The following is a 15542-nucleotide window of genomic DNA, read 5'->3' as shown; positions in this document are numbered from 1 at the left end:
ATCCATGAGGTACCTCAAACTCTTGTGGTCCGTGTAAATGGTACACCGAACCCCGTAGAGGTAATGCTGCGAAATCTTAAGGGCGAAAACCACCGCCCCCAACTCCAAATCATGCGTCGGGTAGTTCGCCTCGTGAGGCTTGAGCTGCCTCGAAGCGTAGGCAATGACATGCCCCCTCTGCATCAATATTGCGCCCAACCCTGAAATAGACGCATCACAATAAACCACAAAATCCTCTACGCCCTCTGGCAGGGCTAAGATCGGCGCGTCGCACAATTTCTGTCTCAGTGTCTCAAATGTTGCCTGCTGCTCGGGTCCCCACCGAAAGACCATGGCTTTCTTTTTCAATCGTGTCAGGGGTACAGCTATCTTGGAGAAATCCTGAATAAACCTCTGATAATAGCCTGCCAATCCTTGGAAACTCCGAATCTCAGATGGAGACTTCGGAACCTCCCATCTCATCACGAGCTCGACCTTGGCCAGATCGACCAGAATCCCGTTCTGGTTGACAAGGTGACCGAGAAATTGCACCTCGCGCAACCAAAACTCACACTTGGAGAACTTGGCATACAAGCTCTCCCTCCTCAGGGTCTCCAATACCTCTCTCAGATGCTCCTCGTGCTCTTCCTGAGTCTTGGAATAAACCAAGATGTCATCGATAAAGACTATCACAGACCGATCCAACATCGGTCTGCATCCGCGGTTCATGAGGTCTATGAACGCGGCAGGAGCATTGGTGAGCCCAAACGGAATCACCACGAACTCATAGTGGCCATAGCGCGTCCGAAACGCGGTCTTCTGCGTATCCTCCTCCCTGACCCTCATCTGCTGATAACCCGAACGCAAATCAATCTTGGAGAACCATGATGCTCCCTGAAGCTGATCAAAGAGGTCATCAATCCTCGGGAGTGGGTAACGGTTCTTCACTGTTACCTTATTCAACTCCCGATAATCTATACACATTCGGTGCGACCCGTCCTTCTTTACAAACAGAATCGGGGCTCCCCAGGGTGAACTGCTCGGTCTAATGAATCTCTTGTCTAGCAGCTCCTGCAGCTGCGTAGACAACTCCTGCATCTCGGGAGGAGCCAGCCGATATGGTGCCTTGGCTATCGGTGTCGCACGAGGAACGAGGTCAATCCTGAACTCCACCTGTCGCTCCGGAGGTATCCCAGGAAGCACCTCTGGGAAAACATCTGCGAAATCTCGCACCAATGGAACCTCGCTCACGGTCTCATTACACGCCTCCCGGGTATCCATCACCTACGCAACATATCCTGCACATCTCTGCTGAAGGTAACGTCTAGCCCTCGCTGCTGAACATACAACGGGTCCGCGCTGTGGCCTCTCGCCATGGATCACTATCTCTCCCCCACCTGGGGTCCTGACTCGCACTAGTTGCTGCGTGCAATCTATCACCGCCCCATTAGGGCTCAACCAGTCCATGCCTATGATCACCTTGTTCCCACGCAACAGAATGGGAACCAAATCCACCAAGTAGCACTCCTCGAACAAACGCAACACGCAGTCCCGAAATACCATCGATGCTCGCACCGATTGATCATCAGCAATCTCTACTTCCAAAGGGCAATCCAGCATGCCCAAAGACTCAGGAAACTTCTTGCTAAGCGCAAGGGACACAAACGATCGGGATGCACCCGAGTCGAACAACACCTGAACTGGGATACCGTTCACATGGAACGATCCTAACACATATACATATACCGAGCCCATATAAATATCATAACATCATATAAATAAATGAGAGGGAAAGAATCATACCCGTCACCACATCGGGTGCTGCGCGTGCCTCCTCGGTGGTTAGCTGAAATGCCCGGATCCTCACCACTGGAGCCTCTGCCTTGCCCTGCCGGCCATCTATGATCCGCAGGGTCTCTTGAGCTGGCGCCTTCACCGGCGCTGAAGCTGTCAACTGGGGACAATTGACCTTCTTGTGGCTCCTCTGGTTGCAGTGAAAACACAGCAACTCCGATGTCTGAATAACTGTTGCCAGAGCAGTGCAATCCCTGCTATAGTGCCCAGTCTTGTCGCACTTGTAGCAGCCTGATGATCTCATCCTGCACGCCCCCTCGTGTGGCCTGCCGCATTTCCTGCAGCGGCTCGGTCCTGACTGGCCTTTCGGCCTACCATCTGATCCCTTGGGCTTCTTCCCCGAAGCCCCTCCTGCCTGTCCCTCTTCTGACTTCCGTTTCCGGATATGCTCTAAATCTATCTCCCTTTCCCTCGCCCTGGAAATCATGGAGTCTAGGGTGGGGCAAGCCGAAAAACTAACGTGCTCCCGGATATCAGCCCAGAGCATGTGATGATAGCGGGTCCTCCTCATGTCCTCATCACCCGCATATTGGGGCACCAACAGTGCCCTATCCCAGAACTTAGCGGTGATCTCCGCCACAGTCTCATTCGTCTGCCTCATATCCAAAAACTCCCTGGCCAGCTGCTGAAGCTCGACAGCCGGCGCAAACTCTGCCCTGAACCTGGTCACAAAGTCTAACCAGGTCATAGCCTCGATAACTGAGGCTCCCAAAGAATCACCCACTGACTCCCACCAATCTCGAGCTCGGTCTCGTAAACACCCTGCTGCATACCTCACCTTCGACCCCTCACGGCAGAAGCTAGTTAACTACGCAGACTCGATGTCTGCAATCCACTGCCTGGAAACAATGGGGTCCTTCACCCCGTGGAAATCCGGTGCACCGCTGCCCCTAAAGTCCTTAAAGGACAGCATGCAAGATCCCGAATGGCCAGATGCCATGTCGCTCCTGAACTCTTTGAGGCGATCCTCCATCAACTCGATGATCCCTTCCTTGATCGACCCAAAGATAATGGGGGTCGACTCAAGGATACCTCTGGTGATCTCTGACACGATGAACTCGCGTAGCCTCTCGTCTACTGGCTCGGAACCTGATCCCGAACCCGATCCCTCTCTTGAACTGCCAACTGATGGTCTCGGGCGTAGTACCACCATTCTGAAATACAAAGAAATAACAACTGTTAGCGATATTGATACCCCTGGAGGGATCCCACCCACTACTAGTTCCCTAGTCTTATCTTAGCCTTCCTCGGTTTGGGTACGGATCCTCTTCTTTCAGTAGTACGGGCCCATACTACCTTCCACATCTATCCGTACCTTCCCCATAGACCGCCTCGACTCGACCAGGTCCCTTCCCCTACTGCTGATCACTGCTACTCATTATCCTAGGCTTACCCTAGGAAACCTCTAAATCCAACCAACCCAGCCCTCAGCTACTGAAGGCCTCTTGGTGATGCCAATTAACTATTACCTGAATACAATCACATGTGCTGAGGCTCGGATAATCCTGCGAGTAAGGGACTTATCTCTACAACGGTTAAGACTCAAACAAGAGCTACGCAATAGAGTCAAATCCAACACTCTGATATTATTCAACCCTAATCGCATGTGACTTAAACGTATTCACCTAACAGTTAACTCCCATCACTTCAAGGCCCACATAGAACAAAGCAAACAACATTTGGACGTAAGAAAAACAATCTCAAGCAACTCTATCCTCGAAGAGAGAACTGAACTAGCATACAATGCTAAACTCGTACTATCAGGAATAACCTAAACAGGCTACCCTACTGCTGTCTACTCAGCTCTAGCATGCAACTCTTTCATATAATGAAGCACATAAAGCAGGCACATAAGGCATCACTCCTAGATCCTTAGTCCTATTCTAGCATGTTGTTCTACAGAAACTGATAAACATAAATAAACTTGTATGGGTACTTTGGGGAATACTTACTTGAGCTTGGCCGGTTGCGCACATCACATACATTGCTCTTTCTTAAAACCCTTTACTTAACCCTTTTCGAAAACATTTTCTCTTTCCAAAATGCGATTTTGCTCGAATCCAGTCCATGCCATTTTTAGATCTGGGCTCCTAGAGCATGAATAACACGTAAAGTTTCCAACTTTACGTGTAAATATCCATCTATGGGGTTTTTAGGGTTCAAAATGCACCAAAAGAGTAGATCTAAGGGTTTCATGCAATATGGGTTTATAAAGGTAGTGGATCTAAGCTCCTGTAGCTCAACTATGCTTAGATCTAGAGACCAATCAACTTATTTCGAAATATGATGCACATACAAGCTTGGAAATGAGCCATGAAGGACTTTAATGGGGCCATAAGCATGGAGACAAGGGGGAAAACGAGCCATACCTTAGAGATTACTCTGAAATGGCTCACAAGTGCTTGACCTCCTCTTCTTCTTCTTGATCTCCTTCCCTACTCACTCCAATCTTCAAGAGGACACACCAAATGGCTTCAAATCCACAAAACAAGGCTTAGAACGATGTATATGGCTCTGATGGTGAATGGGAGCTGGCTTGGGGGCGGAAAGGGGGGATTAAATAGGGTGCAACCCCCTGAAACTTAGGGTTTCATCCAACAACGGTGACTCGCCGAGTCCAGGATATGGACTCGCCGAGTCGCCAACTTAAACGTGTCCCGGGTCTCGTCCCTACTCGGCGAATCGGACCTATGACTCGCCGAGTCCAAGGCTTAAAATGGAAAATACTCAATTAAGATTTACATACCAGGAACTAGGTGCTACACATTGGAAAGGTGTCATCCGATTTATGAAGCGGGGCAAGCTGGGCCCCAACTATATTGGTCCCTTTAGGTTTTTGGCTCGGGTGGTTCAGGTTGCATATTTTTTAGATCTTCTAGCTGAGCTTAATCAGATTCATAGCATGTTTCATGTCTCTCAGATGCAAAATTTTGTGATTAATGATTCTGCAGTTGCTCCATTGGAGGATATTCAGGTGGATGACCGCCTGAATTATATTGAGAGACAAGTGGAAATTTGGATCGGAAGACGAAGACCTTGAGGAACAAGTTTGTAGAGCTAGTGAAGGTGTAGTGGTTGCACTGCAAGGGTCATAATGGACTTCGGAGCCCGAGGACGAGATGAGAGAGCACTATCCAGAGTTGTTTGGGGCAGTGGACTTTGAGGACAAAGTCTGATTCAAGTGGGGGAGAATTGTAACGCCTGATATTCCTAAGGTATTTATTGAAATTTGATTATTTAATTATTTAATTTTTTTGGCCTTGAAGTCATTCGACCTTTTCATTTTATGCTTAGGTTGTGTCGTACGTAGGGAGTATCACCCAATGTACGCATGGCGTCCTAGAGTAAAATGAACATGGATGTCATGCACATACGCATAGGGCTGTAAATGAACCAAATGTTTGACAAACCGTTCGTAGTTCGTTCGATAAAATGTTCGTTTATGTTTGTTTATATAATAAACAAACAAACACAAACAAAATTTTATGTTTGTTTAGTTAAACAAACAAACATGAACAATGGTCTCGTTCGTTTATTTAAGTTCGTTAATATTTGTTTAGTTAATATTTGTTAATATATATATATATATATATATATATATATATATATATATATATATATATAAAAGGTATACTAAAATTTAAATTCGTGTGAATCGTCAATCACAATCATATAGTAACATAGAATAACATATAATTCTTAACTATTAAATGCACAAACGATGAAAATTAGAAAAACAATGAAGGTTGGTAAAATTAGAAAAACATCTTAACAAACAAACAAAAACAAACACAAACAATGTAATTTTTAAACAAACAAACACAAACAAGAAAACATGTTTGTTTAAGCGTTCGTGTTCGTTTGTTAGTTAGGTTAAACCTAAACAACCAAACATGAACAAGCATTGTTCGTGTTTGTTTGGTTCGTTTACAGCCCTACGCACAACGTACGAGTGGGTACGTGCGACATACGTGTCCAGACCCCAAAACCCTAACATTTAGGGTTTGAGCACTATTTAAAGAACATTATGTCCCAAGGATCATTTCTACCAGCCTCCATTTATTCCCTAATCAGCCTACACGAAACCCTAACTCCATTATTGAGTGTTCTTAAAATTAGTATGTCATTTTGGGTGTATTTTGGTGATTTTGAGGGAAGGAGATCATCTTGAACCTTCATTAGAAGAGTGAGAGCTTGTTGATGCGGAACATCATCATCATTTGGCACTCATTATAGATATAAAGCTCTGAACTTGTTATGTTATAGCTTAGATCCTGTTCTAGCTTGGTTTTGGTTAACTTTTGGTCCCATGAGTGAGTTTTAGTGTCTTGATGTAATGCCAGAAGTTATGAGTTGCCCCTTTTGACGTTTTTAAGGTTCTAAGTCTTAAAGTTAGCATCTTTTGGGTGGGATCTCACCCCAGCACGAGTTTGGGTTCATTTCATGGAAGTAGAATGTTATATTTCGAGTTTGGGTTCATTTGGGGCATGCAAAGTCACCAAGTGGGCCTTGGAGGAACAATTAGTTTTGGGCCTTTTGGTTTGCGGATTTGGACCTTGGTCTTGGATCAAATTGGTTTAAGGGTAAAATGGTCATTTTACCCTAAATATGGATTATAAAGTTCAAGCACCAATAGAAGAAATCTTAAGCAATTCAAAAATACAATTGAAGAACTCAAAGCTGAAGGAAAAAATATAAAAATCAAGTTCAATCATTTTAAAGGTCGCCTCAAAGTTAAATATAACACGAATGAAGAACTGTGTGATATGATATTTTTTGCTCTTGGAAAAGTGAAAGCATAGGATTTGGGGCCCTACGAGTGGGCCCATTGCTTCAACGAAAGCGAATTTGAAGTGATGAAATTTTAAGGGTGTGTTGATCCTGGTTCTTAATTATCTAGTCCGACATGAAATTTTGAAATATATTATTTTCGTTTGCAAGTCTAATTAAGGTATAAAGTTTAAATAAAAGTTTCAATTGTTTTATTAACGTCAAGCTTCTTCCTAAATTTGGGAGTCTATGAAAGATGGACGGTATTGCGATGGTTGTCTAGATAGTGATTTCATTGGAGCTTCCTCGATGTAAGATCTGATCATGTGAAAAAGAAAAAAAAAGTAAGAAAAAAAAAGTGTAGTATTTTTACTTTCAAGTTATTTAGTTTTTATTCCAAATACTTTTTATGTCATCTACATCTTTCCATTTGTTTATAATATTTAATATTTTTTACTACTTAAATGTAAGTAAGGTTTAAGCTTAGGGATATTTGATAGATGCCATTTTATGCATCTTTTAGAGTAGTTTTTATTAGCATTTTGCATCATATTTTATGTTATTTTAGGTGCATTAGTTCAAATAATGTTCAACTCATGTTTTGATGTAATTAGAGATAATTCGAGTGCAGAAGTACTTTGGGAGCAGCTTAGATACATATTTGGAGCTTAATTGTAGTTGGAACTGAAGAAGGATGTTGAGAAATGACTTGGATTGCTTAAAAGGAAGAATCACGACCAAAATGTGATGAAAAAGGAAACATGTGATTGCATTTCTCCAAAAATGTGATCACATAAATGTGTCGAAGTTTTGTTGGGTCGAAAAATAATTTGAGGTAGAAAAGCAAGAAAATGTGATCGCATTTTCTCACATATTCAATGACATTTTACCATCGAGGTTCCAAAAAGTTCAGAAATAGCAACGTACTTCGTTAAACGGAGTTACTGTGCATTTTTTTTTTCAAAAAATGAGATTATAAATGCGATCACATTTTCCAAAAAAATGTGATCATATTTTTTACTTTCTCGCTCTGGAACTTGTTGGCTCGTATATAAAGGCTCCCTTTGTGATCGGTTTGAACCCTAGACGTTCTTAGATGATGAAAACGGATTCTGAAGGTAATTTTTTACACTTTTCATCACTTTTTGAAGATCTGAAGGTTGTGGATCATCTCAATCAGCTATATTAGTAAGATTAGTCATTTAGTTTCTCTTTATATTAGATTTAATTCGATTTTAGCCATGTCAGGCTAAAACCCTAGTTTTCAGTTATGCAAAAGATTAGTAATTTGTATGTGAGTAATTATCAGATTTGGTTTTATTTTGTGATTCTATCTAGATTTTTCAGTTTTGCACTTAATGAATATTTGATTTTAGTTCTTTTTAGTTTGATCACCTAATTTAGGATTAAATCAATCTAGTTAATCAGTTAATGGAATCTGCAATTGTTTTAATCAAATAGTAAAAAGTAACAAGTATCAGATTGGTTCCGTATTGGGATTTAATTCTAATATAAACTGAAATTCATATTTTTACACTTTCGAGCTTGTGAGAAGTATTGAATGATGCTGAGAATTTTACATAGATCTTAAGGCTTCTTTTTTTATTTTAGTTAAAAGCTTGTTTAATTGAATTAGTAAAAAGTTAGGATTAATTGAAGAACTTGTTTTGGTTAATTAACTATATAAAAGAAACTTACGAGTGATTGTTAGTAGTTTTTAGTACCAACTTAGATAGAACACATCTTAAATAACCAGACTAGTGTTGATTACATGATTAGGATAGTCACGACAGAACTGCATTCGTTTTTTATTATTGAATTTTTTTATTTTATTTCACTGCTATTTTAGTTAATAATTTTACAACAAAACCCTCTCTTTTTTATATTTATGTATTTAACTAGTTTGTGCCTTACGTAAATAGACATTGACCATTATGTTGTGTCCCTGTGGATTCGACCCTACATCTTTGTGCTATCTCTTAGTGTATTCGAGCAGTGAAATTATTATTTGCTTAAATTGTATGTGATAACGATTTAATAGTCCCTATCAACTTTTCAAAGGTTGGACCAAACCTACAAATTTGACTAAAACACATGGAAAATTTCTATATCTTAAACATATAATCTTGACAACACCTCCTTTAGATGTTCCCTCTAAATAACTTTTCAAATATTTAGATGACTTTGAACTTATAAACATTCCTAATTTTTCAATACGAATACGTGGACTCGTTTATTGTGAAAATGACTATCTCCAACATATTTACTTCCTTGCAAACAAATAAGGGGGGAAGATATTCATATTTTCCAACCCATTTGTCATATCCGTTTTTCTATTTCCTCGTTTTTCAATCTTTTTCTAACTCACTCAACCTATTTGTCACATCATTATTTTTAAAATTTAACTAAATTATAAAGTATAAAATAAAATAAAACGTAATATTTTTAATTTAAAAAAAACTAGTACAATTTAAAAAAGAATATATGAAAATTAAAAAAATAATAATAAAAAAAATTATACCAAAACACACACACAATAACAAAAGACAATATAACATTCTAAAACATTCAATAATATTTTGCTGCAATTTGTCATTTCCATTCGAGCATTGTGCCTAGAACCCATCTTGCCAAATGATTATATGGGTTGAGAAAAAATTGCATATCTTGGGCCTCTATCTCCCGCTCCAATAGTTGAGCTTTCCGTGCTTCTTTTTCTCGAAAAAGATATAATTTTTCTACCCATTAATGTTTTTTCTCTTCCACTTCTATTATTTTGTAGTGTTGATGTCGAGAATTTTGTTGACGAGATGAACAATTTAATTCGGTGTTGATGTTCTGATGAGACTTTCTTTCATTTTCGTTGCCTCTGCCTCTTCGTAGCACAACATGAGATAAATGTTGTTGTTGGTCAAATCCGAGTGAAATTATGGATAGGAAGATGTTGTGTAGGCGTTTGATGAAGTTGTTTTGGTTCGTTTTGAAGAAGTGGGCAGGGAGTATTCATCGGCTTTTTTTACGTACAACTATTTCACGTGGTGTTTAACCATTTCAAACTTTTTCATGTGGAAAAGCTTTCTGATTAGCTAAGCCTATACTTGTTATGTGCCTCTTTTGAACATTGACATTAGATATCAACTACTCAATTTATAGTTGTAAATACAATTGAAATTTTTACATTTCTTTCGAAGGTCTTTTCATTTTGAGTTCACTTGGTGTGGTGTGGGATCCGAAACTCCTAGTTGAGCATAAAAATGTTCTAGAATCTGCTCTAAAAATGCATCCGACATTTGTTGATTTACATATTACTTATCTTAATAAACATGTGACATACCTCCTAGCCAAAATCACATCTTCCTTTTCTAACCATTTTTTTGACTTTAGGTGCTTTGTATAGTTGCATTTTTTCTCGCAACGGGTTGATGCTCCTCATTTCCTTGTTCATTTCCTTTGGGAGCAAAGTCTTCACTAAGATTGTCCGATTCTAAGTTTTGAGTCCCACCTCCTTCTCGTATTCGTCATTTGGGCACGGTACCGCCATTAGCTGCCGGAGTCCACCAAAGACCTCTCATGCGGTCCCACATGCTTCTCGTATTCGTCATCTATATAATGTCTTCCTACTTTTAGTTTCTCCATATGCCATGAATTTCTTCGTTCAAAAGACATAAAATTTAATGTAAAGAGAACATTACACATAAACATTGATTAAGAAAGTTAGTGAGAGACATGACATGATACAAACCATTAGCCGCCGGTTACAAAACCATGCATATGTAGTGTTAATTTAGCAAAAATAAGCCCCATATGTTAAGGAGTACTACTAGTTGTTTTTTATGGAGTGCGTGTACATTAAACCAAAGTCGAGTGGTACAGATGAATCAATGTTAATTAACGTCATCTTCATGTTTTTTAATTACAACTTGTCCTCCCTCTCTCTCATTTAATCTTCGCCTCCCCCATTCTCTCTCCAACGTCTTCCCATTTCCAATCGCCATGCGGGAACAAGTCTCTCTCTCTCTCTCTCTCTCTCTCTCTCTCTCTCTCTCTCTCACACACACACACACACACACACAATCACATGAACAATTTTGTTTGATGCTAACAATATTTTGTTGTATTGAAGGTTATGTGGCCAAGATTGGTAGCAAGTAAGATAATAAGCAAAAAGTTGGCTACCAGCAACTTTGTGGCCGACTTCCCTAGAAGCCCAGAATCTTGCCTTCATCTTCCAACATCGGATCATGATCCGGTGGCACCGGTCATCTTGCCCGAGAACCAAAAGACACAAAACTATAAGTATAATTAAACCCATTTCCTTCCATTAATATATATCATTTCTTTTAGGAACTAATGATCAGGGAATTATATTAATGCTCTCGTTCTTTCTTGTTTCCTTTCAATCTGAAGTATTTTCGTTAGTACGTGGAATGTCGGAGGTGTAACTCCCACGGAAGACTTGAATATCGACCATCTTTTGGACACAAACAACACTTGCTGTCATATATATGTTCTTGGGTGATTATTTGTTCTCAATAAAAAAGAAAAAAAAAACATGTCTTGATTATTATTCAAGTTCCATTGGAATCTGTAACGAACATACGTTAACGATTGGATGCGTGTAATCATTTTAAGGTTTCAAGAAGTGGTTCCTCTAAAAGCCTCCAATGTTCTTGGGTTGGAGAAGAAAAACGTTTCAACCAAGTGGAATTCTTTGATCGAAAGAACCCTAAACAAGAAATCAAGAACAAACGACTTGAGCTTGAAGGCCACCAAATCAAATAGCGAGAGCAGCGATTTGCAAGACGATTTCCGATGTCTCATAAGCAAACGAATGGTCGGTTTGCTGATATCAGTTTGGGTTCGTACGGATCTTTATCCACTTTTTCAAAACAGCAACGTATCATGCATAGGCTGTGGCATCATGGGCTACTTAGGAAATAAGGTATGATTTTGATCAAAAACTTTCGTTTATTTCTTATATTGTTTATAACTTCTAAAAAGATTAGGGTTTCTTACATTGTAGGGTTCAGTTTCGGTTCGTTTTCAATTACACCAGACAAGCTTTTGTTTCGTATGTAGCCATCTTGCATCTGGAGGTGGAGAAGGCGATGAACGAAATAGAAATACCGATGCCACTGAAATATTTTCACGTACAAGTTTCCCGACAACTAAAGGGCCCAAAAGAATACTAGATCATGAGTACGTATGTTTTGATTTTATTTATTTCATGATACTAAATTTACATATTGATTTAAGTAGGTATATAAGATAATAAAATATTATTTTTATGATCAAGTTGTTGTATGGTTAATAAAATATTAAAGAAACTAGCCAATCATCTTAGCTTAATTTATATAGATTAATTAAATGAAATGCCGGTCTTATAATTAATTAAAATTATTGGGGTCTTGATTAACATATGTATATACTAGCTCTACTTGTAAAATATCTACGAAAACAATCCTTATTAGTATTTCAATAATATTATCATTAACTGCTGTTATTAAATTTAACTCATAAATATTTTCTTGATTTGTCGCTTAAAATTAAACAATTTCTTGGATCACATAGACAAAGTCAAAGTCATTAGGTGTCCATCTTTTAAATTTTTCATCCTCTTTTCCGGATTTGGTCGGTTCCCTTTGATCGGCTTCTCAGATCATAGACTATATATTATTTCAACGTCTTTATTTTCCTACAAACTTTTCATTCTGTTGTATATTTCAGGTTTTCGATTAATATAAAATATACTAAACTACTCGTTAAATCAAAAGCTGCATTTTTCTACAAGAAAAGTATAAATAGAATATATATTAACATATATGTTCGGATGATGGTACGTATATAGTCGGGTGGTTTTGCTTGGAGACTTGAATTACCGGATTTCGTTACTAGAGAAAGAAACACGGTCATTGGTGAATAAAAAGGCTTGGAATAGGCTTCTTGAATATGATCAGGTAACCAAAAACAACCTCTATTGTTTTTCAATACAAAAATTTAAGTCTTTCAAATTAAATTCGTATTTATGGGAACTTAAATTTTGAAGCTACGAATGGAACTCAATGATGGTCAATTTAGAGGATGGCATGAAGGAACAATTGATTTTGCTCCTACTTATAAATATCTTCCCAATTCTGATGAATATTTTGGCAAAAATGATGAAACAAAACGTGCTCCAGCATGGTAATTAATTAAATCTCTTTTATAACATTCATTAATAACTTCCATTCTTTTAGTTTATACAATTTCAAATATTATAAACGGATTATGCATATATGACAGGTGTGATAGGATAATATGGACTGGGGATGAACTAAAGCAGATACTATATGCTAGAAACGAATGCAAGTTGTCCGATCATCGGCCAGTGAAAGCGATATTTTCTACACAAGTTAAAGTCTCAAGATAGAATATCAGAACCTTTGCATTTCAGATAGGTTTGATCAAGTCTCAAGAAATTTAAAATTCGTATAGGAAGGAAAGTAATAGACTAAATGTGGCCGATTGAGCTTGTAAATTTTATATATATGTATGATGTGTGCGTATATTTTTTTTAAAGGAAGAGTTGTAAACATTTTGTAGCATTTATTTAAGGTTTGTCTTGATCCACAGACAGTGATTCCATACTAGGATGAATGATGCTTTGTATAATTGTATGTATTCGATTATATTAGTATATTCATATATCTCATGTCTATGTTCCCACGGCATGTTTGATTGGTTCGATGTTGATTAATAAACCCTTTAACAATTTTTCAAATTATCCAATAGAAATTGATGTTTTTTAAATAGAGTGTGGTCACAAGCTAGGAGTAATATTTTGTAGGATTGCTCATCATTTTCGTGAGTGCGGCTAAATATTATTAAAACTAGCACTAGCAAACATGAAGGGTAATTATAAAGAAAAGAGTTATAGCTTAGTTTTGTAACCAAGACACTTGGCTTTTATTTTTTAAAAGACACTTGGTGGTCATCAAAGGCTGTTAATGTTTCATGAAGCCATAATGTTGGTATTTATGTGGGAGATATAAAAATGTTAAGGCCGATTCTTCAAGCTTAAAATCACATTTGGTGTTTGGCATATGAGGTACAAACCTTTTTGCATTTATGGATCAATGCTCGGAAACGGAAAGGAAAAAAAATATGAGATGGTGTGAATGAAGTTGTGATCCAATTTTAGAATGCTATAACAGGTTCTAATTTTCATAGTTTTTTTTTGTTGTATTTGTTTCATCTTTATACTTCTCTATTTGGTACCTCTTAACCCCTGCCTAGTTTTCTGTTTAATTCTATGTAAGTCGTTATAGAAAAAAAATAACTTTAGAAGTGAAGCCTATGACAAAAGTAATTAAAGGGAACAATTAACAACCAGATTAAAAAAGATGTCCCTTCTAAATTTCAAGGAACCTAACCCGGCCAATGGAATTATGGATCAATGTCATAGCACTCACGCAATCGTCATCATAAAATAGTCACATGTCATATATTCTTGATCCAACTCCTCATATTGTTTCCGTGATCACATATGTTCAAGACATTATATTCATTTTTCTACTTCATTCAATTCAATACTATTGATCAAGTTCATTAAATACGATTTGCACCCACTCATATCATAACACAAAACGTTTCCAATTTCAACATTTAGCATTTTTAATCATAGAAAACTCATTTCTTTCTATGCATACAAGTGTATTAGATATGGTTTTACCTTCTATGGAAGAACCCACGTAGCTATAAAACTTGTTGACTTTGAAACCCGTGAAGCCTACCCGACAGTAGAGCTGTAAACGAACCAAACGAACATGAACGGTGCTTGTTCTTGTTCGTTCGTTTAACAGATTATATTGTTCATGTTCGTTTTTTTTATGTTCGTAAACATAAAAAAACGAACATAAATGAACAAAAGATAAAACAACAACAACAACATAATTGAAGATATATGAACACAAATGAATATATAATACACTAATGTAATGAAACACAATTAGGCATATGTGAACATAAAATAAATTTATATGAACGAACATAAACGAACAACATAAACAAACGTTCACAAACATAATTGAACGAACGAGACCATTGTTCATGTTCGTTTATTTAAAACGAATGTTCATATTCGTTCGTTTATTAAATAAATGAACTTCCCGCCAAAAGGTTCATGAACGGTTCGCTGAACGTATAGTTCGTTTATAGCCCTACCGACATGCCTCCCGCTTACAAAAATTGACGTTGATAGAAAGAGGCTACGATATATTCGGAGTGTGAAATCTTATTTTGCCAACCATAGGCAGTTTAGACGTTTTTTTTACCGAGAAGTGGTTGCACCAATGCTAACTTGAAAAACCGAATCCTCTCCTATTTTACCAATGTTATGTTATTATAAAGTCATAAACACCCTACCTACATGTTTCTTTTTCAATATGTGGATATCCTCTTATGAAGACACATAAGCTCTTTCACAATCAATCTCCTTTACTTGACGATCCCTTCGATTTTTTTTTCTTAGTCCCTTTTATCTCTTCTTTGTTATTAATGTTGTAACTAACATGACCATTCTCAGTCCCCTTTGTATTGAAGTATCATGATATTGTTCATTTACCATAAATCTCCTTTACTTGGCAATCATTTTTGAATGTTTTCTTTTGTTATCAAATCACTGCACCTCATCTTTTTCATTAACGTGATCCTTAACATGATCATTCTCACATGTGGCGGAAACCTCTTCCTCAAACTTGCAATCACCAATTGATTCTTCATGTTGCACATTTTCATCTTCAATGGGATTGCTCATTATTAGATATATTGTAACATCTGGAACCATAAGGTACTAAATTCATTCATTCTTACATTTCGAGGGTCCTCACAACGTGAGATCTTGGGGATCACGTTATGAGTGATCATTGACCCTTTGACCCACATTTTTGGAGTCTCATAAC

At 38.0% G+C, this 15542-nt stretch overlaps 1 protein-coding gene across 1 annotated transcript; it reads left to right on the top strand.

Annotated features, from left to right (window-relative positions):
• Positions 1–10536: 10536 nt before the first annotated feature.
• LOC145011201 (type IV inositol polyphosphate 5-phosphatase 9-like) lies at positions 10537–13212 on the top strand. Its single transcript, XM_078969863.1, has 8 exons — positions 10537–10608; positions 10727–10899; positions 11011–11118; positions 11236–11545; positions 11627–11802; positions 12452–12560; positions 12650–12786; positions 12886–13212. The coding sequence occupies exons 1-8, from the start codon at positions 10597–10599 to the stop codon at positions 13010–13012; spliced, it is 1152 nt and encodes a 383-aa protein (XP_078825989.1). The 5' UTR covers positions 10537–10596; the 3' UTR covers positions 13013–13212.
• Positions 13213–15542: the final 2330 nt, after the last annotated feature.

Source organism: Lactuca saligna, chromosome 8, assembly GCF_052625555.1.
Source record: "Lactuca saligna cultivar CGN05327 chromosome 8, ASM5262555v1, whole genome shotgun sequence".
NCBI classification, from domain to species: Eukaryota; Viridiplantae; Streptophyta; class Magnoliopsida; order Asterales; family Asteraceae; genus Lactuca; species Lactuca saligna.
The sequence above is the reverse complement of the archived record's forward strand: the minus strand, read 5'-3'. Positions and strand labels throughout refer to the sequence as shown.

Coding starts and splice junctions, on each gene's coding strand:
- LOC145011201 (XM_078969863.1), top strand. Junction 11,119..11,235: donor TGTCATATATATGTTCTTGG/GTGATTATTTGT, acceptor AATCATTTTAAG/GTTTCAAGAAGTGGTTCCTC. Junction 11,803..12,451: donor AAAAGAATACTAGATCATGA/GTACGTATGTTT, acceptor GTACGTATATAG/TCGGGTGGTTTTGCTTGGAG.